Source organism: Pleurodeles waltl, chromosome 4_2 (assembly GCF_031143425.1).
Source record: "Pleurodeles waltl isolate 20211129_DDA chromosome 4_2, aPleWal1.hap1.20221129, whole genome shotgun sequence".
NCBI lineage: Eukaryota > Metazoa > Chordata > Amphibia > Caudata > Salamandridae > Pleurodeles > Pleurodeles waltl.
The window spans coordinates 1057016709-1057043295 of NC_090443.1; the positions used below are offsets into that span (position 1 = coordinate 1057016709).

Sequence of the window (26587 nt, forward strand, 5' to 3'; positions counted from 1 at the left end):
GGGACCCTGTCACACAGGGCCCCAGTGCTCATAGGTGTGCATGTATATGTTCCCTGTGTGGTGCCTAACTGTCTCACTGAGGCTCTGCTAACCAGAACCTCAGTGGTTATGCTCTCTCATTACTTTCAAATTGTCACTAACAGGCTAGTGACCATTTTTACCAATTTACATTGGCTTACTGGAACACCCTTATAATTCCATAGTATATGGTACTGAGGTACCCAGGGTATTGGGGTTCCAGGAGATCCCTATGGGCTGCAGCATTTCTTTTGCCACCCATAGGGAGCTCTGACAATTCTTACACAGGCCTGCCACAGCAGCCTGAGTGAAATAACGTCCACGTTATTTCACAGCCATTTTACACTGCACTTAAGTAACTTATAAGTCACCTATATGTCTAACCTTTACCTGGTAAAGGTTAGGTGCAAAGTTACTTAGTGTGAGGGCACCCTGGCACTAGCCAAGGTGCCCCCACATTGTTCAGAGCCAATTCACTGAACTTTGTGAGTGCGGGGACACCATTACACGCGTGCACTACATATAGGTCACTACCTATATGTAGCTTCACCATGGTAACTCCGAATATGGCCATGTAACATGTCTATGATCATGGAATTGCCCCCTCTATGCCATCCTGGCATTGTTGGTACAATTCCATGATCCCAGTGGTCTGTAGCACAGACCCTGGTACTGCCAGACTGCCCTTCCTGGGGTTTCTCTGCAGCTGCTGCTGCTGCCAACCCCTCAGACAGGCATCTGCCCTCCTGGGGTCCAGCCAGGCCTGGCCCAGGATGGCAGAACAAAGAACTTCCTCTGAGAGAGGGTGTGACACCCTCTCCCTTTGGAAAATGGTGTGAAGGCAGGGGAGGAGTAGCCTCCCCCAGCCTCTGGAAATGCTTTGTTGGGCACAGAGGTGCCCAATTCTGCATAAGCCAGTCTACACCGGTTCAGGGACCCCTTAGCCCCTGCTCTGGCGCGAAACTGGACAAAGGAAAGGGGAGTGACCACTCCCCTGACCTGCACCTCCCCTGGGAGGTGTCCAGAGCTCCTCCAGTGTGCTCCAGACCTCTGCCATCTTGGAAACAGAGGTGCTGCTGGCACACTGGACTGCTCTGAGTGGCCAGTGCCACCAGGTGACGTCAGAGACTCCTTGTGATAGGCTCCTTCAGGTGGTAGTAGCCTTTCCTCTCTCCTAGGTAGCCAAACCCTCTTTTCTGGCTATTTAGGGTCTCTGTCTCTGGGGAAACTTTAGATAACGAATGCATGAGCTCAGCCGAGTTCCTCTGCATCTCCCTCTTCACCTTCTGATAAGGAATCGACCGCTGACCGCGCTGGAAGCCTGCAAACCTGCAACATAGTAGCAAAGATGACTACTGCAACTCTGTAACGCTGATCCTGCCGCCTTCTCGACTGTTTTCCTGCTTGTGCATGCTGTGGGGGTAGTCTGCCTCCTCTCTGCACCAGAAGCTCCGAAGAAATCTCCCGTGGGTCGACGGAATCTTCCCCCTGCAACCGCAGGCACCAAAAAGCTGCATCTCCGGTCCCTTGGGTCTCCTCTCAGCACGACGAGCGAGGTCCCTCGAATCCAGCGACACAGTCCAAGTGACCCCCACAGTCCAGTGACTCTTCAGCCCAAGTTTGGTGGAGGTAAGTCCTTGCCTCACCTCGCTGGGCTGCATTGCTGGGAACCGCGACTTTGCAAGCTTCTCCGGCCCCTGTGCACTTCCGGCGGAAATCCTGTGTGCACAGCCAAGCCTGGGTCCACGGCACTCTAACCTGCATTGCACGACTTTCTAAGTTGGTCTCCGGCGACGTGGGACTCCTTTGTGCAACTTCGGCGAGCACCGTTTCACGCATCCTCGTAGTGCCTGTTTCTGGCACTTCTCCGGGTGCTACCTGCTTCAGTGAGGGCTCTTTGTCTTGCTCGACGTCCCCTCTCTCTGCAGGTCCAATTTGCGACCTCCTGGTCCCTCCTGGGCCCCAGCAGCGTCCAAAAACGCCAAACGCACGATTTGCGTGTAGCAAGGCTTGTTGGCGTCAATCCGGCGGGAAAACACTTCTGCACGACTCTCCAAGGCGTGGGGGATCCATCCTCCAAAGGGGAAGTCTCTAGCCCTTGTCGTTCCTGCAGTATTCACAGTTCTTCAGCCTAGTAAGAGCTTCTTTGCACCAACCGCTGGCATTTCTTGGGCATCTGCCCATCTCCGAGCTGCTTGTGACTTTTGGACTTGGTCCCCTTGTTCCACAGGTACCTTCAGACAGGAATCCATCGTTGTTGCATTGCTGATTTGTGTTTTCCTTGCATTCTCCCTCTAACACGACTATTTTGTCCTTAGGGGAACTTTGGTGCACTTTGCACTCACTTTTCAGGGTCTTGGGGTGGGTTATTTTGCTAACTCTCACTATTTTCTAATAGTCCCAGCGACCCTCTACAAGGTCACATAGGTTTGGGGTCCATTCGTGGTTCGCATTCCACTTCTGGAGTATATGGTTTGTGTTGCCCCTATCCCTATGTTTCCCCATTGCATCCTATTGTAACTATACATTGTTTGCACTGTTTTCTAAGACTATACTGCATATTTTTGCTATTGTGTATATATATCTTGTGTATATTTCCTATCCTCTCACTGAGGGTACACTCTAAGATACTTTGGCATATTGTCATAAAAATAAAGTACCTTTATTTTTAGTATAACTGTGTATTGTGTTTTCTTGTGATATTGTGCATATGACACTGAGTGGTACTGTAGTAGCTTCACACGTCTCCTAGTTCAGCCTGAGCTGCTTTGCTAAGCTACCATTATCTATCAGCCTAAGCTGCTAGACACCCTATACACTAATAAGGGATAACTGGGCCTGGTGCAAGGTGCAAGTACCCCTTGGTACTCACTACAAGCCAGTCCAGCCTCCTACAATATCTCTAATATCTCATTTGTTTCGTGTTTGAGGGAACCACTTGCGGCTTTGATATGTGTAATGCTATTAGAGGCGTTCTTAAATTTGAGAGCGGCCATTAAGGTTTTACCAGCCCTAGTAAGAAATAGAGGTTGTTTGGATTTTTGGGCGTGTACCCAGAGGTAGGCTCTTTTACTGACAATGGAATTGAAATTGTATTTTAATATTTTGATATAATTGAGTGCACCCTTAGCTTTCGTGTTCCTGAAAACTGGCTCTTTATTTTTCATTTCAGTAGCCAGCTTTTGGAGGGTTTCTTTAATCTCATGATTTTTCTTGGTCTTGAGTTTTATGATATGGCCCCTCATCCAACATTTGAACGCATCCCAGAGAACTACAGGTGAGGAGATCGATTTTGCGTTCTCTTTGAAGTAGAAATCAATCTCTTTTTTTTAGATGTTATATCTTTTGGATTTTCCAAAATGTCTCCATTCACGCACCAGATCCTCGTTCTCCGTCTATTGAAAGTGTTTTGGATGTTCATCAAAATTGCGGCTTGGTCAGATATCAAGATGGGATAGTTTTGGTCACTGATGTGGATTGAAAAAGAGGGTCTGAGACCTGTAGATAATCAATAGAAAAGAAACTGGAGTGTTGGGGAGAGAAAAAGGGAAAAGTCATTACTGGTGGGATTATGGAGTTTCCAAACATCTCTTAGTCCTTGTTTAGTGCAGAGGTTAATCATTTGTTTGTGGGATCCGGGGCTCCTGAAATTGAATGCCGAATGTCGATCAAGGATCGGATCCATCGGGAGATTAAAATCTCAACCTAGGATCAGTTTTGAATTGACCATCAGTTCCGTCTGTCTCCTATTGATAGACATCCAGAATGCCCATCATCTGCATTAGGGGCGTATATGTTCATGACTTATAACTCTTGTTTCCCAGCATTCAACCTAGTGAGCAACCATCCACTGAGAGTGTTGTGTTCAGCTGAAATTACTGCTAGTCCTGAAGCCTTCGAGATAAGGGTAAACACACCTTTTTTCTTCCCACATGCGTCTGAACTCACCACCTCAGCTACCCACACTCTTCTCCTTAAGTGGGCTTTTTATAGCTAATTTTAGTTTCTTGCAGGAGTATGATATTCCCTGCGAGACTTTCACAGTAATCCAGGGTTTTTGTTCTTTTTCTGGGGTGGTTTAGTGATATCACATTAAAGGGGGTCATGGATTAATGGTAGAGTGGCTGGGGGCAGAACTGGTCTGGGGCCTTTGAGTAGGCTGAACTCAGCCCTAAGTGTGTCTATGGGACCAAAATCCAATTTATGGAGCTGGAAAAAAATGCCTGACTCTTCAATTGAGAGTGGTAAATGACAAAAGTATTTCAGTGGTTGCTAGAGTTGAATTGGAGTGTTTGTGACCTTTAAAATGCTTAATAAGTCTGGTCCCTAACTTTGTTACATCCTATCATAACTGTCTATGCAACTTTTCAGAAAATCCTGGGTTGGTGTTGACAGTGGCGCCCGGCCTACAAAAGCCCAAGGAGGGGCGCAATGTTCACAGGACATGTTTGATACAGTTGGCACTGGTACTGTGTGGCTGTAGTCACACTTTAAATTACTCTAGAGCTTTGATGTAAACACATTTCTTATCAGACTGGTGGTATGTTCACTGAAGGTCTTGTTTAGATGAGCGCCACCCAACCCCAAGGAGAAGCTACCATCCACCGAACCCGTCTGTATTGAGGGTTTTCCTTAAAGAATGAAGGCAAAGTCAATAGGTCAGGATCAAGTCCAAGGCATCCAATTGCCTTGTTTCCCAATAGGCTAGCCTGCCTCTGGAACTGCGACAGATTTCTCACTTGGCACCATTAACTGATCCCTAAGAGGAGGGGACTCAGCCTTCTGGCGGCCACCTTGATGCAAACATAAAAACAAACCTACCCCTTCATAGACAAAGAGGCGAAAAAGCTTCTCTCGCAGATCTTCCACCCCGTCACAAGCCATGTCGATGAGAGCAGCCTCCTTGTTGTTCTTCCCGTACAGATCTGTAAGGGAAGTTAAGATGTTTAGAAGGATGGAATGGAAGTGACATGTGCCACACATGGGAACTGCAATAAATGTATATGGCTGAGAAGCTGTAGGGTTCACAACCAGTCTATGCCTGTTCAGCCTCCTATGAGCACAGCAAGGCTCATTGGGATCCCTTCCCCTGCTAGGCTTCTTCCATGTCCTGGTGGGAAAGCCTTCGCTGAACCCTGGTGTACTGAGGGTTTCATGGCTCCTGAGCCACTGAGAATTTGCTTGAACTGAGCACTTGTGACACCTTCAACTCCTTCAAAGTTATGTCTACTTTGCCTCATTCCTTACTTACAACTTACGTCTGCCAAAATAAAGGATTCCCCAAGGTCCACTGTGAGTCACTGCCCCCCCACCTCTTGGATTGTGCTCACCGTATTTTCGTCCCAAATATCGGAAGATGGCTTTGGACTGGAAAAGGATAAAATCACCATCAGCAAACATGGGTATCTGTCCAAAGATCTGAAAGGAGGAGAAAGAAGAAACAGTCAATGCACTGGGAGCAGTATGGCACCTGAAGCCCCATTGAGTGGGTCCTGATGGGTAGAGATCTATGAATCAAACCTCAACGGATGACGGCACCTGATCAAGAAGCAAGCGGCTACCAATCAGCTTCTGGCAATAACCATAGACATTAACCAGGTGCTTGGTTCAAATCTGCAGGCTGGGCAGCCCATGAGTACCAGAGTGTGCTATTGGTAATGTGCACCTTATAGAACCACTAGGGCCATGACAGTGCAGTGCCACAAAAAAGCCATCCATGCAGTTTGTCTAGCTGGAAGCCAGACGTACCCCGCAATGACTATGCCCACATTGCCCTTCTTTAGATGACCAGACACTATTTACATCCTAACCCTGGCTTAATTGAAAAATGTCACCTACATCATTAGAATGTGACCCTGTGGCTTCAAAGGTCATGATCTGTTTTTGAGCACAAGAATCTCCATTCATACAGGCCACTGTCAAAGTATCAATTAGACAAGTGTTTCAAGAAGCACTAGCCACTCCTTCCCTGTTAGAAATTGGGCATCTAGTTGGCAGAGGTATGCACCCTGTCCAAGTAGGGACTACATTTCGAGGTGGGTATGTCAGATATGCTCTCTAAATTAACCTGTGCTCACCCTCTGGAAGCTTGGCATAGAGCAGTCAGGCTTAACTTAAGAGGTAATGTGTAAAATATTTGTGCAACACACACACAGTAACACAATGAAAACACCACAAAAAGACTCCATGCAGGTTTAGAAAATTAGAGAATATTTATCCGAGTAAAAGAAGACCAAAACAACAAAAACTCAATCAGTAGAAGTTGAGATATGAATTTTCAAAGATTAAATCAAAAATAGTGCTGAGAAGTCACTAGCTGTCAAAAGGTTACTTGAGGTCAGGGGGGACAGTTGCAAATCCAAAATTCAGGCCAGCTACAGAACTAGGCCTGTGCTGAGCTGACGGAGTCCGATGACAAAAAAAAGAAATTGGTGGAGGAAGAGTTCCATGACCCTCAGAGTCCTGAATGCACCCGATCTCTGAAGCGCTAAGCAGGGTCGGACCTGGTCAGTCAGGCCCGACCCTGCTCAGTGCTTCTGAGATCGGGCACATTCAGGAGAGGGCCTTGGCAGTGAAAACTGCAGTTTCAGGCCTCTTGTGCACTGGCCTGCCCCGTGTGCATTGCAGCTTTCTTTCGCTGCCTATGGCACTGGCCTGAATTCAATCCAGGGCATAGGCAGTGCAAGCTGCCAGGCCTGTTGTACACCAGCCTGCCCCGTGCACACGAGGCCTGAAACTGCAGCTTTCACTGTCTGAATTCAGGCCGGGGCCGTGGTAAGTGAAAGCTGCAATTTCAGTTCTTGTTTGTGCACCAATGTGCACATACATAGAAAAAGAGAGTAAGAGACGAAGACTTACATGGGTCTTCCTTGGGGTCCTCCTCTCCTCATTGTCCAACAGCAACTAGTCTTTCTCCAAAGTGGCTGCCTCTCTCTGTGCTCCGATGCGCAATGCAGCCCAGTTATGAGCTACACAGTGCAAGCGCAGACTGCCTGCGCTTGAGCTGCAGCGCGCATCGGGTGAGCTCCGAATTTTTTTTTTATTTACTCCGTGCTACTAGCAGAACGCGGCGTTTCAAAAACTCTAGCTCCACCAGCAAGGCGGAGCTCCCCGCACAACCCTACACAGAACCCACACAGGGTCCAATGAAACAGTACCTTTGATGGAGAAAAGCATCGATGTCGAGGGCACGATGTGTCGATTCCGTTTAGTGAAGTTGGGTAGATGCGTCATTGTCGAGCCTCTCAGTTGGGTCCTGCATCGGCATGAAACTCCATTGAAGTGCATGCAATGTGTTGTCATTGAGCTGTGGAGGCTGTAAATCCACTGTCGTTGAACTGCCTCTGCGTCGGTGTTGAAGGAACGATGCAACGGAATTTCACACACACTCGAGGTGATGTGTTGGGTTTTGCAGAAATCAGCTGCAGAATCCACTTCTGAGGCCAAGGACTTAAGGAGGCATCTCAGGCAAGGGTAGGACTTACATTTGGCAGAGTCCAGCAGCACTAGGAGAGTTGCAGGCAGTCTTTGATGTCCCTGAGACTGCAAGAGAACAGGGGACAAGCCAGCACGCCCTTGGAGTTACTCTAGGTTCTGCAAGATGGGCCCAGTCCTTGTCCTTAGTAGAGCAGAGATAAGCAGGGGAACTCAGCAAAGCAGAAAAGCAGTTCCTTGGAAGAGTCAGCCCTGGCAAAGTGGCAAATCTTACAGCACAGCAGCCTTTACTCCAGCAGAGTGTTTCACAGGTCCAGTGGTGATCTGATTCGCTAGGGTAAGAACACCAGTACTTACACCAAAAAGTACCTTTGAAGTGGGGGTGACTACAAAGCAGCACCTTGAAGTACACAGGTCCCCCTTTCATCCCAGCCCTGGCACCACTAGGGGGTAATCACCCCTTTGTGGGGGGACAGGCACTTCCCTATTGAAGTGTAAGTGTGAGCTTCACTCCACCCTGCCAGGCCAGGAAGGCCTATCAGAATGCAGATGAATGCAGATGAGTCCTTTGTCACACCCACCCTTCCTGTGTTTGTGGCTGTCTGGAGAGAATGCACAAAGGTTAGCTGCCACCTAGTTTCGATGTGTATTAGAGACAGGCTGCAAGGTACACAGAACAATAAGAGCAGAGAAACAACCAATTTCTAAAAGTAGCATTTCTAAAATAGTACTGTTAAATCCAACTTTACCAGTAAGGGAGATTTATCATTACCAATCCAATGATATGAAACATGATGTAACTACTCCTTTCTGATCAGGAATTACAACTATAATAAGGAATTCCCAATGCTAGGCTATGAGAGGAGTAAGCCTCACAGTAGTAAAAAATGACTTTGGGAGTCTTTCACTACCAGGACATGTAAAACGTAAAAGTACATGTCCTGCCTTTTACCTATATGGCACCCTGCCCAATGGGCTACCTAGGGCCTACCTTTGGACTGATTTCTATGTAATAAAAGGAGAGTTTAAGTCTTGGCAGTAGGTTTTAAATGGCAAGTCAAAGTGGCAGTGAAACTGCACACCCAGGTCCTGCAATGGCATGCCTGAGACATGTTTAAGGGCTACTGAAGTGGGTGGCATAATCAGTGCTGCAGGCACGCTAGTAGTATTGAATTTGCAGGCCCTGGGTATATAGTGTCCCATTTAAAAGGAACTTATAAGTAAATTAAAAATGCCAACTGTGGATACACCAAAGTTACCATATTTTAGGGGAGAAGCATATGCACTTTAGCACTGGTTAGTAGTGGTAAAGTGCTCAGAGTCCTAAGGCCAACAAAAAAAAACAGCAAAAATGGAGGAAAAGTGGTGAAAAGTCTGGGGTAAGACCACCATAAGGATGTCAGGCCTAACATTCCCTAAATAAAGTATTTAGGGCCAGATGTAGCAAGTTCTGATTTTGTGAATCGGATGCAGAAAGGTGTCTCAGACACCGTCTGCGATTCGCTATGGGGTCGCAAAGACCCACCTCATTAATACTAATGAGGTGGGTCGCATTTTGCGACCCCATAGCAAGTCCCTGCACTCACAGGGATGGTGGCCTGCTGAAGACAGCAGACCTCCATGTCTGTGACTGCTTTTTAAATAAAGCATTTTTTTTTTTAATTTTGCAAAATAAAAAAAATAACGAAACCATTTGGTTTCGTTTTTTCAGAGTAGGCAGTGGTCCATTGGACCACTGCCTGCTCTGAAAAAACCTTTTTGGCAACATTCACAAAGAGGAAGGAGTCCCATGGGGACCCCTTCCCTTTTGCGAATGAGTTACCACCAGTGTGACACTGGTGGTAACTGCGAATTGCTTTGCGACCGCATTCGCGGTCACAAAGCAATTTAGCATTGCGATGCGAGTGGCAAATAGGAAGGGGACACCCCTTCCTATTTGCGAGTCGCATTCACAATTTGTGAGTCGGTACCGACTCGCAAATTCTTAATGAGCATCGCGATGAGCATTTTGCATGGCGCAAACTGCGATTTTCACAGTTTGCACCATGCAAAATGCTTCCTACATCTGGCCCTTAGTTTCACACATTCCAGTACGTTTTCGTCTTCATTTAGGGTCTGGCATTCAACACAAACACAAATCATTGGATCTTACTGTGTGGACCTTAGGTTAGTGGACAGGTAGCAGCTGTCAAGGAAGATACTGATGGACCTGTCGGAGGTCCTGACGCTGGCTCACCCTATGACGAAGAATCGCCGTAGCGAGAGGCGTAATAGGAACCAAATCCTTACTCTCATTAATACTCACAGCTTTCTGCTTGAGCTCCACCTTTCCAGCATGCCAGTCTTGAAAGGACACTACGTCCTCCTTCCACTCGCAGCCCTGGTCCGCCAGCAGGAACCGCAGGGTCTCTGTGCGCCCTGGAGGGAAGGAGCGAGAGGAAGGTTAGAGTCTTGGAAAAAACTTTAGAAGGCATCGTGTGTGGGGATACTATGAGCCCGATTCACAAACGTAAGCTTAGACCAAAAGGTTAAGTTTGGACCTAAAGTCTAACTTTACTGGTAGAAAAGTGAGACTTTTGGTTTAAGTTTACCTTTGGGAATTGGGCCCAGTATGAGCTGCCATGTGATAGACTGGAGAATGACTCATAATGCCTCCTGTCACAACCAGCTGCCAAGATACCAGCAGCTTACTAACTATCATTGCAGCTGCTGTTTAAACGATAAAAACATGAACTTGCATTTCATACTTATGATCTAATTTTCTAAAAGGAACAGTAATTAGCAGAAAGGAGAGATTTAGGGCAATGTGTTAATTTTTCATATATAGTTGATTACACAAAAGAAAGAATGCTTCTGCAAGTTACTGCGCATTTCTGAGCTGCAGATTTTCATGAAAGTGATTACAATATATTTTAAAAGAAATTACTAACTGCTTTTTGGTGTGTTTAATTTTCGACTACACATTCTGCTTCGATCGCTCCTGTCTGCAACTATAGTATCTTATGCATATGAAAGAGAAAAAACCATGGCTTTAAGGAAGGCTGATGGTGTGACCAAGTATTATAGGAAATAAAGTAAAGTCTGTCCTATGTTAAAAGAAAGGACTTGTACTTGTATATGGTCAAGAACATTATTCTCTGTGACAATCAATCAATCAATCAGTCGCATTTATAAAGCGCGCTACTCACCCGTAAGGGTCTCAAGGCGCTGTGGGGGAAGGGGGTCAATGCTCGAAGAGCCAGGTCTTGAGCTGCCTTCTGAAGTGAAGGTGGTCTTGTATGGCGCGAAGGTGGCTGGGAAGGGAGTTCCAGGTCTTTGCTGCTAGGTAAGAGAAGGACCTGCCTCCGGCGGTGGCTTTGCGAATGCGTGGTACGGCTGCCAGGGCTTGTCCGGTCGAGCGTAGGGTGCGAGGAGGAGTGTAGAAGGAGATGCGCTGGTTGATGAGTTCTGGTCCGCGGTTGTGCAGGGCTTTGTGTGCGTGGGTGAGGAGTCTGAAGGTTATCCTCTTGTTGACTGGGAGCCAGTGGAGTTTCCTCAGGTGTCCGGAGATGTGGTTGTGGCGGGGTATGTTCAGGATAAGTCGTGCAGCGGCGTTCTGGATTCGTTGAAGTTTCCTCTGCAGCTTGATGGTGATGCCGGTGTACAGAGCGTTCCCATAGTCCAAGCGGCTGGTGACGAGGGCGTGGGTGACGGTCTTCCTGGTGTCGGTGGGGATCCAGCGGAAGATCTTGCTGAGCACGCGGAGGGTGTTGAAGCATGCTGAGGTCACCGAGTTGACCTGTCTGGTCATGGAGAGGGAAGAGTCCAGGATGAAACCGAGGTTGCGTGCGTGGTCGGTGGGTTGGGGAGTGCTGCCTAGGGCGGGAGGCCACCAGGAGTCGTCCCAGGCGGTAGGTGTAGGGCCGAGGATGAGGACCTCCGTTTTCTCTGTATTCAGTTTAAGCCGGCTGTCTGTCATCCAGTTCGCTACTTCCTTCATGCCTTCGTGTAGTCTGGTTCTTGCTGAGGTGGGGTCGTTGGTGAGGGATAGGATGAGCTGGGTGTCGTCTGTGTAGGATATGAGGTTGAGTCCGTGTTTGCGTGCGATGTTCGCCAGGGGGGTCATGTAGATGTTGAAGAGGGTGGGGCTGAGGGAGGATCCCTGGGAGACGCCGCAGATGATCTCCGTAGCCGTGGATCTGAAGGGGGGGAGGCGGACTCTCTGAGTTCTTCCGGAGAGGAAGGAGGTGATCCATTCCAGGGCCTTGCCTCTGATGCCGGCGTTGCTTAGGCGACGTATCAGGGTGCGGTGGCAGACCATGTCGAATGCTGCAGACAGGTCCAGGAGTATGAGGGCCACGGTTTCTCCTTTGTCGGTCAGGGATCTGATGTCGTCCGTGGCTGCGATGAGGGCGGTCTCGGTGCTGTGGTTAGCTCTAAAGCCGAACTGTGAGGGGTCGAGTGAGTCGTTGGTTTCCAGGGCGGTGGTGAGTTGAGCGTTGACGATTTTCTCGATCACTTTGGCGGGGAACGGTAGGAGCGAGATGGGCCGGAAGTTTTTGAGTTCGGTGGGGTCTGCTGTTGGTTTCTTTAGGAGGGCGTTCAGTTCAGCGTGCTTCCAGTTCTCCGGGAAGGTGGCGGTGGAAAAAGATGTGTTGATGACGTCTCGGAGGTGGGGTGCGATGATGTTGTCGGCTTTGTTGAAGATGTGGTGCGGACAGGGGTCGGATGGTGATCCTGAGTGGATGGAGTTCATGACGTGGGTGGTTTCCTCAGTGGAGGTTGGGTTCCAGGTGTGGATGGTGGTGTTGTCGGTGGTGGGTTCCGGTGGGGGGTTCGAGTTGGTTGTGGTGAAGCTGTTGTAGATGTCGGTGATCTTGTGGTGGAAGAAAGCTGCGAGGGAGTCGCAGAGGTCCTGTGAGGGAGGGATGGAGTTGTTTTCGGCGTCGGGGTTGGAGAGCTCTTTGACGATGCCAAATAGTTCCTTGCTGTTGTGGGTGTTGCTGTCTAGTCTGTTCTGGAAGGCTGATTTTCATGCTGCGTGGAGGAGTTGGTGGTGTTTTCGGGTGGCGTTTTTGAGAGCAGCCATGTTTTCGTCGGTCTGGTTGAGGCGCCAAGTCTTCTCGAGGGTGCGGCATTCTTTTTTGGAGTCCTTGAGGTCGGGGGTAAACCAGGAATTTTTCTTGTGGCTGTTTCTGTTTGCTTGGGTCTTCAGGGGGGCCAGGAGGTTGGCGCAGTCTGAGATCCAGCTCGTGAGGTTGTTGGTGGCTTCGTTGGGGTCTGTAGTGCTGGTGGGTGGGTTCTGAGAGAGGGTCGATGTGAGTTGTTCCGAGGGGATTCGGTTCCACTGTCTTCTTGGTGGTTGTTGGGCGTGGTGGTGTACGTTGGTTTTCTTGAAGCTGAAGTGGACACAGCTGTGGTCTGTCCAGGAGAGTACAGTGGTGTGGCTGAAAGAGATGTGTTTGCTGGAGGAGAAGATGGGGTCCAGCGTGTGTCCGGCGTAGTGGGTGGGGGTGTTGACTAGTTGTTTCAGTCCCAGGTTGGCGAGGTTGTCCAATAAGGCGGTGGTGTTGTTGTCGGTGCGATTCTCTAGGTGGAAGTTGAGGTCCCCTAGGAGGATGTAGTTGGTGGACGGGAGTGTGTGTGGGCTGATGAAGTCTGCGATGTCTTCGCTGAACTTTGTGCGTGGTCCTGGTGGTCTGTATATGAGGGTGCCTCTGAGGGTGGTCTTGGGGTCGCTGTTGATTGAGAAGTGGAGGTGCTCGGCGTCGGGCAGTGAGTTGTCGGTGTAGGTTGAGATGCGGATGGAGCTCTTGTGGGCGATGGCGATGCCTCCTCCGGTGCGGTTGGTGCGGTCTTTCCTGATGATTTTGTAGCCGTCGGGGATGGCTATGGCGATGTCGGGTGCCGAGGAGGGGTTCATCCAGGTCTCGGTGAGGAAGGCGATGTCCGGGTTTGTAGAGTCGATGAGGTTCCACAGTTCGATGGCGTGCCTGTGGACGGATCTGGTGTTGACCAGGATGCAGTTGAGGTTGTTTCTGGGCGAGTCGTTCCTGTTGGGTGTAGTGTGAGTTCGTAGGCAGGTGAAATGGCAGTTGCGGCAGGTGAAGGGTCCGTGGGTCCGCTTCGGGGTGGCGCGGCAGCAGGCCGGCCTTCGGCCGGGGTTGAGAGCGGTGAGGAAGGCGGAGTTGTGGGTCAGGCGGGGGAGGTGGGGGTAGCGGGGGCCAGGGGTTGTGGCGCTAGGCGCGGTCCAGGCGCGGACGGGTGCAGACGGGCTTGCCTTAGGCGCGCCTTCGGCGAGCCAGCGGCGCGTCCGCTGCGTGGCTTCGCAGCGGCCGCCATTTAAGGGTAGCCGGGGAGGAGGGGTCAGCTGGGAGGCGGGAGGCGTACGGGCGGGGGAATCTGGAGGCGGGAAAAAGAAAAAAGCGCCAAAAAAGGCGGCAAAAGAACGGTGGCAGAAAACGGCGAGAAGGCCAGGTAAAACTCTAAAGGGAGGGGCTGAGAATGAGGAAGAGCGGCAGGAGGGGGCACACGGCACTCAGGGGGACACGCACGGGATACATGGGAAAAAAGGAGGATTCCGGTCAGTCAGTCAGCACTAGCACTCGGGGTACACGGGTAAAGAGGGGGCACACTCGCACACACTCACAGGATGAGAACGGTGAGGAGGGCAGTCAGGGACTGGTGGCGCTGCGTGAGCAGGGGAGCGACCTACCCGAGGGTCAGTGGTCGCTACCTCTGCCTCGCAGCGGCCGCCATTTAAGGGTAGCCGGGGAGGAGGGGTCAGCTGGGAGGCGGGCGGGCGGGGGAATCTGGAGGCGGGAAAAAGAAAAAGCAGCGAAAAAGGCGGCAAAAAGAACGGCGGCAAAAAAACGGCGAGAGGCCAGGTAAAACTCTAAAGGGAGGGGCTGAAAATGAGGGAGAACGGCAGGAGGGGGCACACGGCACTCAGGGGGACACGCACGGGATACACGGGAAGAAAGGAGGATTCCGGTCAGTCAGTCCGCACAAGCACTCGGGGTACACGGGTAAAGAGGGGGGACACTCGCACACACTCACAGGATGAGAACGGTGAGGAGGGCAGTCAGGGACTGGTGGCGCTGCGTGAGCAGGGGAGCGACCTACCCGAGCAAGCAACTGCTGAATTTGCTGGTTTGTAAAACTAAAAATTGACAGCAGAAAGTAAGCAGCTCTACCCCAAATGGGGCTCGACCTCCCCACAATCCATGGCTTCGGAGGCCAGTGCCTTTCTCATGAGGCCACCCCGAGCACGTAGTACCCCATCCTCATAACACATCTGCCCCTTAGGAGCCTATACTCACAATGTGAGCTCAGGTGTATGGAATCAGTTGTAGAATACATTCGGAGACAGCAAGTCCTTTACAAATCCTCGTCCCTAATGTCCTTATAACAGTCAAATTGTGATATCCTTCCAGTCACCTGTAGTAACGACATGACGCAGCTGCTAAACTCTGGTAACTACAGTTGAGATGTGACACCTTGCTATTCGCTATTAGGAAATCGTAAACTGCTATGTACAACCGTGTGTTTAACACTGCTTGCGATTCCCAAACGGTCGCAAGAGACCTGCCTCATTAATATTCATGAGGCAGGTCCCAATTTGCAACTCATTTGGGAATGACCGCACTCACAGGGATGGTGACCTGCTGGGGTCGGCAGACCACCATGTCTGTGACTGCTTTTTAAAGAAAGCAGTTTTTTTTTAATGCAGCCCATTATTCTTAAAGGAAAAGGGGGTGCATTTCAAAAATAAAAACAAAATGTTTCAGTTTCATTTTTTCAGAGTAGACAGTGGTTCGTGGGACCACAGCCTGCTCTGAAAAAACATGTGCACCCCCATTCACAAAGGGGAAGAGATCCTTTGAGGATCCCTTCTCGTTTGCGAATGGGTTACCACCAACTTGAAATTAGTGGTAACTACAATAGTTTTGTGACTGCATTCTTGGTCGCGAAACAATAACACATGGCCCTGCGACTTACTATTGGGAACGAACGCCCTTGGCACACTCCTTCCTAATAGGGAGTTGCAATCTGAATTTTGCGAGTCGGTAACAGGTAACCGACTCACAAAATAGGGTTGGTACATGGCAAAAAAACCTTTACCGTTTGCAAATGGCCCGATTTCCCATTTGTGAATGGTAAAAGAGTTTGATACATCTGGCCCCTAGTTTCCTTTGGAAAAGCATTTTTTGTAATGCCAATAATTTTGCTACCGTTTGACGAACCTTCATTAAATTTTCAAAACTAGTTTGCCACTCATGTCAGCTGCTGTCTTAAAGGTTTCAGGGTGATTCGTCAATTGGGAGCCGAGAAAAAGGGGAGCACCAAAAAGCATTTTCCACATGCAATTTCCTATAGAGATTTTGAACACAACTACAGCCAAATAGCTGAACGTAACACTGGCAGAAAGGTAGACCTTGGTCCAAAAAGATCTCTTTTTGTGATTTGCTGTAATTTTGTTCAGCAGTTTTTGAAAAATTAAAGCAAAAAGAAATTTGTATATCTAGGCACACAGATCCTACGTGGATTGGACAAATCTCATGGAGATCTCATTGGCTACCAACACTTCAGACAGGAAATGTTAGCAGCTATCTTGGGACTCGGACTCAGCCGGGTCCCAAAACAAATTTAAAATAAAAAGAGAAGGGGCAGTAATACCGTGGCCCCTAGGCCTGGTGGTAGGGTCCGCCAGGGACCCCGCCTGGGCCAAACAGCAATTTTAAAAACACTATTGCAGTGGTAATCCTAGAGGAAATTCAAATCTCAACAAATGTTTTTTGAAAATAAGCGCAGTCTCCTGTGCTTGTTTAAAACTCGGCTCCCGGGTGTGCCAGGTTATTTTTTGCAAGGGGAGGGGGGCAGCTCATAAAATAGCTGCAGCTCTTGGGGCATAGAAAGCTGACCAGGCTCATGAAATGGGGCAGGGACAGTAAACCACAGCAACATAGATGGAGTTCTACTGCTTCAGAGCCGTAGCAATGTCATTCCCTGGCTATTGAAGTCACAAAATGCCAACGCTGCAGTACTTTCCTTGACCACAAAGGGAAGTCAATGACATGGCTGCTGTAATACCTAATGCCACAGGTGGGAGGTGGTGTCGTAGCCACCGAGGGCAGTCAATGACATGGCTGCTGTAATACCTAATGTCACAGGTGGGAGGTGGTGTCATAGCCACCGAGGGCAGTCAATGACATGGCTGCTGCAATACCTAATGCCACTAATGGGAGGTGGTGTAGGGCAGTCAATGACATGGCTGCTGCAATACCTAATGCCATACGTGGGAGGTGGTGTAGGGCAGTCAATGACATGGCTGCTGCAATACCTAATGGCACTAATGGGAGGTGGTGTAGGGCAGTCAATGACATGGCTGCAGCAATACCTAATGCCATACGTTGGAGGTGGTGTAGGGCAGTCAATGACATGGCTGCTGCAATACCCAATGCCACACATGGGAGGTGGTGTAGGGCAGTCAATGACATGGCTGCTGCAATACCTAATGCCAAAGATGGGTGGTGGTGTCATAGCCGCAGAGGGCAGTCAATGACATGTTATAGCCACATAGGGCAGTCAATGACATGGCTGCTGCAATAACTAATGCCACACATGGGAGGTGGTGTCATAGCCACCGAGGGCAGTCAATGACATGGCTGCTGCAATACCTAATGCCACACACAGGAGGTGGTGTAGGGCAGTCAATGACTTGGCTGCTGCAATACCTAATGCCACACATAAGAGGTGGAGTCATCGGCACTGTAGGAGGCTGGACTGGCTTGTAGTGAGTACCAAGGGGTACTTGCACCTTGCACCAGGCCCAGTTATCCCTTATTAGTGTATAGGGTGTCTAGCAGCTTAGGCTGATAGATAATGGTAGCTTAGCAGAGCAGCTTAGGCTGAACTAGGAGACGTGTGAAGCTACTACAGTACCACTTAGTGTCATATGCACAATATCATAAGAAAACACAATACACAGTTATACTAAAAATAAAGGTACTTTATTTTTATGACAATATGCCAAAGTATCTTAGAGTGTACCCTCAGTGAGAGGATAGGAAATATACACAAGATATATATACACAATAGCAAAAATATGCAGTATAGTCTTAGAAAACAGTGCAAACAATGTATAGTTACAATAGGATGCAATGGGGAAACATAGGGATAGGGGCAACACAAACCATATACTCCAGAAGTGGAATGCGAACCACGAATGGACCCCAAACCTATGTGACCTTGTAGAGGGTCGCTGGGACTATTAGAAAATAGTGAGAGTTAGCAAAATAACCCTCCCCAAGACCCTGAAAAGTGAGTGCAAAGTGCACCAAAGTTCCCCTAAGGACAAAATAGTCGTGTTAGAGGGAAAATGCAAGGAAAACACAAATCAGCAATGCAACAACGATGGATTCCTGACTGAGGGTACCTGTGGAACAAGGGGACCAAGTCCAAAAGTCACAAGCAACTCGGAGATGGGCAGATGCCCAAGAAATGCCAGCGGTTGGTGCAAAGAAGCTCTTACTAGGCTGAAGAGCTGTGAATACTGCAGGAACGACAAGGGCTAGAGACTTCCCCTTTGGAGGATGGATCCCCCACGCCTTGGAGAGTCGTGCAGAAGTGTTTTCCCGCCGGATGGACGCCAACAAGCCTTGCTACACGCAAATCGTGCGTTTGGCGTTTTTGGACGCTGCTGGGGCCCAGGAGGGACCAGGAGGTCGCAAATTAGACCTGCAGAGAGAGGGGACGTCGAGCAAGACAAAGAGCCCTCACTGAAGCAGGTAGCACCCGGAGAAGTGCCAGAAACAGGCACTACGAGGATGCGTGAAACGGTGCTCGCCGAAGTTGCACAAAGGAGTCCCACGTCGCCGGAGACCAACTTAGAAAGTCGTGCAATACAGGTTAGAGTGCCGTGGACCCAGGCTTGGCTGTGCACGAAGGATTTCCGCCAGAAGTGCACAGGGGCCGGAGTAGCTTGCAAAGTCGCGGTTCCCAGCAATGCAGCCCAGCGAGGTGAGGCAAGGACTTACCTCCACCAAACTTGGGCTGAAGAGTCACTGGACTGTGGGGGTCACTTGGACGGTGTCGCTGGATTCGAGGGACCTCGCTCGTCGTGCTGAGAGGAGACCCAAGGGACCGGTAATGCAGCTTTTTGGTGCCTGCGGTTGCAGGGGGAAGATTCCGTCGACCCACGGGAGATTTCTTCGGAGCTTCTGGTGCAGAGAGGAGGCAGACTACCCCCACAGCATGCACAAGCAGGAAAACAGTCGAGAAGGCGGCAGGATCAGCGTTACAGAGTTGCAGTAGTCGTCTTTGCTACTATGTTGCAGGTTTGCAAGCTTCCAGCGCGGTCAGCGGTCGATTCCTTATCAGAAGGTGAAGAGGGAGATGCAGAGGAACTCGGCTGAGCTCATGCATTCGTTATCTAAAGTTTCCCCAGAGACAGAGACCCTAAATAGCCAGAAAAGAGGGTTTGGCTACCTAGGAGAGAGGAAAGGCTACTAACACCTGAAGGAGCCTATCAGCAGGAGTCTCTGATGTCACCTGGTGGCACTGGCCACTCAGAGCAGTCCAGTGTGCCAGCAGCACCTCTGTTTCCAAGATGGCAGAGGTCTGGAGCACACTGGAGGAGCTCTGGACACCTCCCAGGGGAGGTGCAGGTCAGGGGAGTGGTCACTCCCCTTTCCTTTGTCCAGTTTCGCGCCAGAGCAGGGGCTAAGGGGTCCCTGAACCGGTGTAGACTGGCTTATGCAGAATTGGGCACACCTGTGCCCAACAAAGCATTTCCAGAGGCTGGGGGAGGCTACTCCTCCCCTGCCTTCACACCATTTTCCAAAGGGAGAGGGTGTCACACCCTCTCTCAGAGGAAGTTCTTTGTTCTGCCATCCTGGGCCAGGCCTGGCTGGACCCCAGGAGGGCAGCTGCCTGTCTGAGGGGTTGGCAGCAGCAGCAGCTGCAGTGAAACCCCAGGAAGGGCAGTCTGGCAGTACCAGGGTCTGTGCTACAGACCACTGGGATCATGGAATTGTACCAACAATGCCAGGATGGCATAGAGGGGGCAATTCCATGATCATAGACATGTTACATGGCCATATTCGGAGTTACCATGGTGAAGCTACATATAGGTAGTGACCTATATGTAGTGCACGCGTGTAATGGTGTCCCCGCACTCACAAAGTTCAGTGAATTGGCTCTGAACAATGTGGGGGCACCTTGGCTAGTGCCAGGGTGCCCTCACACTAAGTAACTTTGCACCTAACCTTTACCAGGTAAAGGTTAGACATATAGGTGACTTATAAGTTACTTAAGTGCAGTGTAAAATGGCTGTGAAATAACGTGGACGTTATTTCACTCAGGCTGCAGTGGCAGGCCTGTGTAAGAATTGTCAGAGCTCCCTATGGGTGGCAAAAGAAATGCTGCAGCCCATAGGGATCTCCTGGAACCCCAATACCCTGGGTACCTCAGTACCATATACTAGGGAATTATAAGGGTGTTCCAGTAAGCCAATGTAAATTGGTAAAAATGGTCACTAGCCTGTCAGTGACAATTTGGAAAGCAATGAGAGAGCATAACCACTGAGGTTCTGATTAGCAGAGCCTCAGTGAGACAGTTAGTCACTACACAGGTAACACATTCAGGCACACTTATGAGCACTGGGGCCCTGGGTTACCAGGGTCCCAGTGACACATACAACTAAAACAACATATATACAGTGAAAAATGGGGGTAACATGCCAGGCAAGATGGTACTTTCCTACACAACCCCCCCCCCAAACGAAGGACAATAAGACTAGCCATTACCTGATGAGTCTTCATTGTCTAAGTGGAAATATCTGGAGAGTCCATCTGCATTGGAGTGGCTACTCCCAGGTCTATGTTCCACTGTATAGTCCATTCCCTGTAGGGATATGGACCACCTCAATAATTTAGGATTTTCACCTTTCATTTGTTTTAGCCAAAGTAGAGGTTTGTGGTCTGTCTGAACAATGAAGTGAGTGCCAAACAGGTATGGCCTCAACTTCTTCGGAGCCCAGACAACAGCAAAGGCCTCCCTCTCAATGGCAGACCAACGCTTTTCTCTAGGGGTCAACCTCCTACTAATAAAAGCAACAGGTTGATTCTGGCCCTCAGAATTAAGTTGTGATAGGACTGCCCCTACTCCTAATTCAGATGCATCAGTTTGGACATAGAATTTTTTAGAGTAACAAGGGCTTTTCAGGACAGGTGCAGAGCACATGGCCTGCTTCAGCTCCTCAAAAGCTTTCTGACAGCTTGCTGTCCACAATACCTTTTTAGGCATTTTCTTGGATGTGAGGTCATTAAGAGGGGCTGCAATGGAGCCATAGTTCTTAATGAACCTCCTGTAATACCAAGTGAGGCCTAGGAAGGCTCTCACCTGAGTCTGAGTGGTAGGGGGAACCCAATCAATAATAGTTTGGATTTTCCCCTGAAGTGGTGCAATCTGTTCCCCACCAACAAGGTGTCCCAGATAAACCACCTTACCCTGCCCTATCTGGCACTTTGAAGCCTTGATAGTGAGGCCTGCCTTTTGCAGAGCCTCTAAAACTTTCCAAAGGTGGACCAGGTGATCATCCCAGCTGTAGCTAAAGACAGCTATATCATCCAAATATGCTGTACTGAAAGCTTCCAGCCCTTGCAGGACTGTGTTCACCAACCTCTGAAAAGTGGCAGGTGCATTTTTCAAACCAAAAGGCATTACAGTAAACTGGTAATGTCCTCCAATGGTAGAAAATGCAGTCTTAGGTTTAGCATCTTCTGACAATTTGATCTGCCAATACCCTGCAGTCAAATCAAAAGTGCTTAGATACTTGGCAGATGCCAGTGTATCTATAAGCTCATCTGCCCTGGGTATAGGGTGAGCATCAGTTTTGGTTACCAAGTTGAGACCTCTATAGTCTACACAAAACCTCATTTCCTTCTTTCCATCTTTAGAATTGGGTTTTGGTACCAGTACCACAGGAGAAGCCCATGGACTGTCAGAGTGCTCAACCACTCCTAGTTCCAACATTTTCTGAACTTCTTGCTTTATGCAGTCCCTGACATGGTCAGGCTGCCTATAGATCTTACTTTTGACAGGTAAACTGTCTCCAGTATCTATAGTGTGCTCACACCAAGAGGTGGTGCCTGGCACAGTAGAGAAGAGTTCTGAAAATTGTCCTAGGAGATTTATGCAATTATCTTTCTGCTCAGCAGTAAGACAATCAGCCAAAACTACACCTTCCACAAGAGCATCTTGTTCTGTGGAAGAGAAGAGATCAGGTAGAGGATCACTGTCTTCTTCCTGTCCCTCATCTGTTGCCATGAGCAGGGTGAGATCAGCCCTGTCATAGTAGGGTTTCAGGCGGTTGACATGGAGCACCCTAAGGGGACTCCTGGCAGTGCCTAAGTCAACCAAGTAGGTGACTTCACCCTTCTTTTCAACAATTGTGTGGGGTCCACTCCATTTATCTTGGAGTGCTCTTGGGGCCACAGGCTCCAAGACCCACACTTTCTGCCCTGGTTGGTACTGAACCAAAACAGCCTTCTGATCATGCCATTGCTTCTGGAGCTCTTGGCTGGCCTGAAGGTTTTTACTGGCCTTTTTCATGTACTCAGCCATCCTTGATCTGAGGCCAAGTACATAATCCACAATATCCTGCTTAGGAGCTTTTAAAGGTTGTTCCCAACCCTCCTTTACAAGTGTGAGTGGACCCCTAACAGGGTGTCCAAAAAGAAGTTCAAAGGGGCTGAAGCCCACTCCTTTCTGGGGTACCTCCCTGTAGGCAAAAAGGAGGCATGGTAGAAGGATATCCCATCTCCTGCGGAGTTTTTCAGGGAGTCCCATAATCATGCCTTTGAGAGTTTTATTAAATCTCTCCACCAGTCCATTTGTTTGTGGATGATAGGGTGTTGTGAACTTGTAAGTTACACCACACTCCTTCCACATGGCCTTTAAGTATGCAGACATGAAATTGCTTCCCCTGTCTGATACTACTTCCTTTGGGAAGCCCACCCTGGAAAATATTCCCAGGAGGGCCTTTGCCACTGCAGGAGCTGTAGTGGTCCTTAAAGGAATAGCTTCAGGATATCTTGTGGCATGGTCCACTACCACCAAGATAAACCTATTGCCTGAAGCAGTAGGAGGGTCAAGGGGGCCAACTATGTCAACCCCTACCCTTTCAAAGGGAACCCCAACCACAGGCAGTGGGATAAGGGGTGCCTTTGGGGTGCCACCTGTTTTGCCACTGGCTTGACAGGTTTCACAGGACTTACAAAATTCCTTTGTGTCCTCAGACATCCTAGGCCAATGAAACAATGGTACCAATCTGTCCCAAGTTTTCATTTGACCCAGGTGCCCAGCTAAGGGAATGTCATGTGCCAGTGTTAGGAGGAACTTTCTGTACTCCTGAGGAATCACTAATCTCCTGGCAGCTCCAGGTTTAGGATCCCTATGCTCAGTGTACAAGAGGTTGTCCTCCCAGTAAACTCTGTGAGAGTCACTGACATCCCCATTAGCCTGTTTGACAGCTTGCTGTCTGAGACCCTCTAATGTGGGACAGGTTTGCTGTGCCACACTCAGCTCCTCCCTGGCAGGCCCCCCTTCACCCAAAAGCTCAGCAGTGTCTGCTTCCAGCTCCTCTGGTGTAGGTTCTGCACAGGGAGGGAATTCTTCTTCCTCAGAATTAGAATCCACTGTAGAGGGAGGGATAGTAGGAAGTGGTTTGCTTCTACTAGCCCTAGCTTTAGGGAGCACTTGGTCCATTGTTCCAGGATCCAAGCTTCCCTGTCCTTTTTGCTTTTTGGCCTGAGCCCTTGTCAAAGCAAAAATATGCCCTGGGATGCCCAGCATTGCTGCATGGGCCTCCAACTCCACATCTGACCAAGCTGATGTCTCCAAATCATTCCCTAATAGACAGTCTACAGGTAAATCTGAAGCTACCACAACTTTCTTTGGACCAGTTACCCCCCCCCAGTTGAGATTTAGAACAGCCATGGGGTGGCTTTGTGTTATGTTGTGAGCGTCGGTTACTTGGTACTGGTGTCCAAGTATGTGTTGTTCAGGGTGCACCAGTTTCTCAATCACCATTGTGACACTGGCACCTGTGTCCCTGTAGGCCTGGACCTCAACACCATTTATTAGGGTTAGTTGCTTGTACTTCTCCAAGTTATGGGGGCAAGCAACCAAAGTGGCTAAATCAATAGCCCCTTCAGAGACTAAAGTAGCCTCTGTGGTCTCCCTAATCAGACCACACCAACTAAATTACCAAAAGTGAGCCCAGCTACTCCCTTGGATTGGCTATTAGTAGGTTTGCTCCCACCACCACTGCTATTAGTAGGGACACTAGGTGTAGCAGTAGGGGTTGTAGTGGTAGGAGCTGTGGTGCCTTTCTTTGGACAACTGGGATCTGTTGTCCAATGGCCTTTTATCTTACATAAATAGCACCATGGTTTCTTTTCCTTGTTCTGATTAAAGGAGGATTTGGGCCCACCACCCCCACCAGAGTGTTTTTGTGGGCCTGATGAAGACTCATTTTTAGATTTGTCCCCATCCTTGTCTGACGACTTACCATCCTTCTTTTTGTTGCCATCTTTGTCACCCCCTGTATGAACTTTTCTGTTCACTCTTGTTCTGACCCATTTGTCTGCCTTCTTTCCCAATTCTTGGGGAGAGGTCAGATCAGAGTCCACCAAGTACTGGTGCAACAAATCAGACACACAATTATTAAGAATATGCTCTCTCAGGATTAAGTTATACAGGCTGTCATAATCAGTAACTTTACTGCCATGTAACCACCCCTCCAAGGCCTTCACTGCCTGGTCAATGAAATCAACCCAGTCTTGTGAAGACTCCTTTTTGGTCTCTCTGAACTTTATCCTGTACTGTTCAGTGGTTAAGCCATAACCATCCAGGAGTGCATTCTTAAGAACTTGGAAATTATTGGCATCATTTTCTTTCACTGTAAGGAGCCTATCCCTACCTTTTCCACTAAATGATAGCCATAGGATAGCAGCCCACTGCTTTTGAGGGACATCCTGTACAGCACAGGCCCTCTCAAGTGCAGCAAACCACTTGTTAATGTCATCCCCCTCCTTATAAGGGGGAACTATCTTGTGCAGATTCCTGGAATCATGCTCTTTTGCAGGATGACTATGGGGAATACTGCTGCTGCCACCATGGGTATCTAAACCCAACTTCTGTCTTTCCCTCTCTATTTCTAAAGACTGTCTATCCAAATCCAGCTGTTGCTTCTTGAGCTTCAGTCTGGTTTGTTCCACTCTCAATCTATTGAGCTCCCTTTCTAACAATCTGTCATCAGGGTGGGTGGGAGGGACATTTCTAGATACAGAGGTATGATGGGAATGAACAGAAGGAAACCTGTCCCTTACAGAGGGCACCCTAACAGCTTGGCTACCAGCATAATGTGAGAGCACACCATCAGTATGGTGTGATTCAACCTCTGTACCAACTATGCTAGACTGTCTAGTAATGGGCAGGCTGAGAAGTTTCTTTCCTGAACCTTTTTCTGGGGGAGTCCCTGGATCAGATTGAGAACCATTAGCTACTTTTTCTACAGATTGGGCACTTATGGCCTTATCCTGTACTCTAAGCATATTAATTAACAGTTCTAAGGAAGGATTCTTCCCTACACTCAAACCTCTCTCTATGCAGAGACTCCTTGCTCCTTTCCAGCTAAGGTGATCATATGCAAGTTTGGACAGTTCAACATTTTTTCCTGTGCCAGACATTTTTTAGAGAGAGTTAAAGTGATAGAAAAAGAGAAAAAAGTTTTCAGAACTTTTTGGAAAGACAGAAAAAACTTTTTAAACTTTTAAGAACTTTTTGAATGTTTAGAAGTACTTTTCAGCACTTAGAAAAGAGTGAAAAGAGGAAATGCAAAACTTTTTGGCTATGTGTATATACACTGACCTTGTTTTGTATATTTTTCTCTTATGAAAAGTACAATGACAAGAGTGGTAAGTAGTCTCAAGCACTTATCCCACCACTGCACAACCAATGTAGGAGGCTGGACTGGCTTGTAGTGAGTACCAAGGGGTACTTGCACCTTGCACCAGGCCCAGTTATCCCTTATTAGTGTATAGGGTGTCTAGCAGCTTAGGCTGATAGATAATGGTAGCTTAGCAGAGCAGCTTAGGCTGAACTAGGAGACGTGTGAAGCTACTACAGTACCACTTAGTGTCATATGCACAATATCATAAGAAAACACAATACACAGTTATACTAAAAATAAAGGTACTTTATTTTTATGACAATATGCCAAAGTATCTTAGAGTGTACCCTCAGTGAGAGGATAGGAAATATACACAAGATATATATACACAATAGCAAAAATATGCAGTATAGTCTTAGAAAACAGTGCAAACAATGTATAGTTACAATAGGATGCAATGGGGAAACATAGGGATAGGGGCAACACAAACCATATACTCCAGAAGTGGAATGCGAACCACGAATGGACCCCAAACCTATGTGACCTTGTAGAGGGTCGCTGGGACTATTAGAAAATAGTGAGAGTTAGCAAAATAACCCTCCCCAAGACCCTGAAAAGTGAGTGCAAAGTGCACCAAAGTTCCCCTAAGGACAAAATAGTCGTGTTAGAGGGAAAATGCAAGGAAAACACAAATCAGCAATGCAACAACGATGGATTCCTGACTGAGGGTACCTGTGGAACAAGGGGACCAAGTCCAAAAGTCACAAGCAACTCGGAGATGGGCAGATGCCCAAGAAATGCCAGCGGTTGGAGCAAAGAAGCTCTTACTAGGCTGAAGAGCTGTGAATACTGCAGGAACAACAAGGGCTAGAGACTTCCCCTTTGGAGGATGGATCCCCCACGCCTTGGAGAGTCGTGCAGAAGTGTTTTCCCGCCGGATGGACGCCAACAAGCCTTGCTACATGCAAATCGTGCGTTTGGCGTTTTTGGACACTGCTGGGGCCCAGGAGGGACCAGGAGGTCGCAAATTGGACCTGCAGAGGGAAGGGACGTCGAGCAAGACAAAGAGCCCTCACTGAAGCAGGTAGCACCCGGAGAAGTGCCAGAAACAGGCACTACAAGGATGCGTGAAACGGTGCTCGCCGAAGTTGCACAAAGGAGTCCCACGTCGCCGGAGACCAACTTAGAAAGTCGTGC

The 26587-nt window shown here is 48.7% G+C and overlaps 1 protein-coding gene across 3 annotated transcripts in view; it reads right to left on the reverse strand.

The window, feature by feature from the left end:
* LOC138293747 (glutathione S-transferase P 1-like) overlaps nucleotides 1–26587 on the reverse strand; it is a 93202-nt gene that overhangs the window by 20661 nt on the left and 45954 nt on the right. For all 3 annotated transcript variants that reach the window (XM_069233086.1, XM_069233087.1, XM_069233088.1), the window contains exons 3-5: nucleotides 9758–9870; nucleotides 5349–5436; nucleotides 4840–4943 (exon numbers count right to left, since the gene is read on the reverse strand). In XM_069233086.1, coding sequence (XP_069089187.1) covers nucleotides 4840–4943; nucleotides 5349–5436; nucleotides 9758–9870 — 305 coding nt within the window. The remainder of the gene's footprint in view (nucleotides 1–4839; nucleotides 4944–5348; nucleotides 5437–9757; nucleotides 9871–26587) is intronic.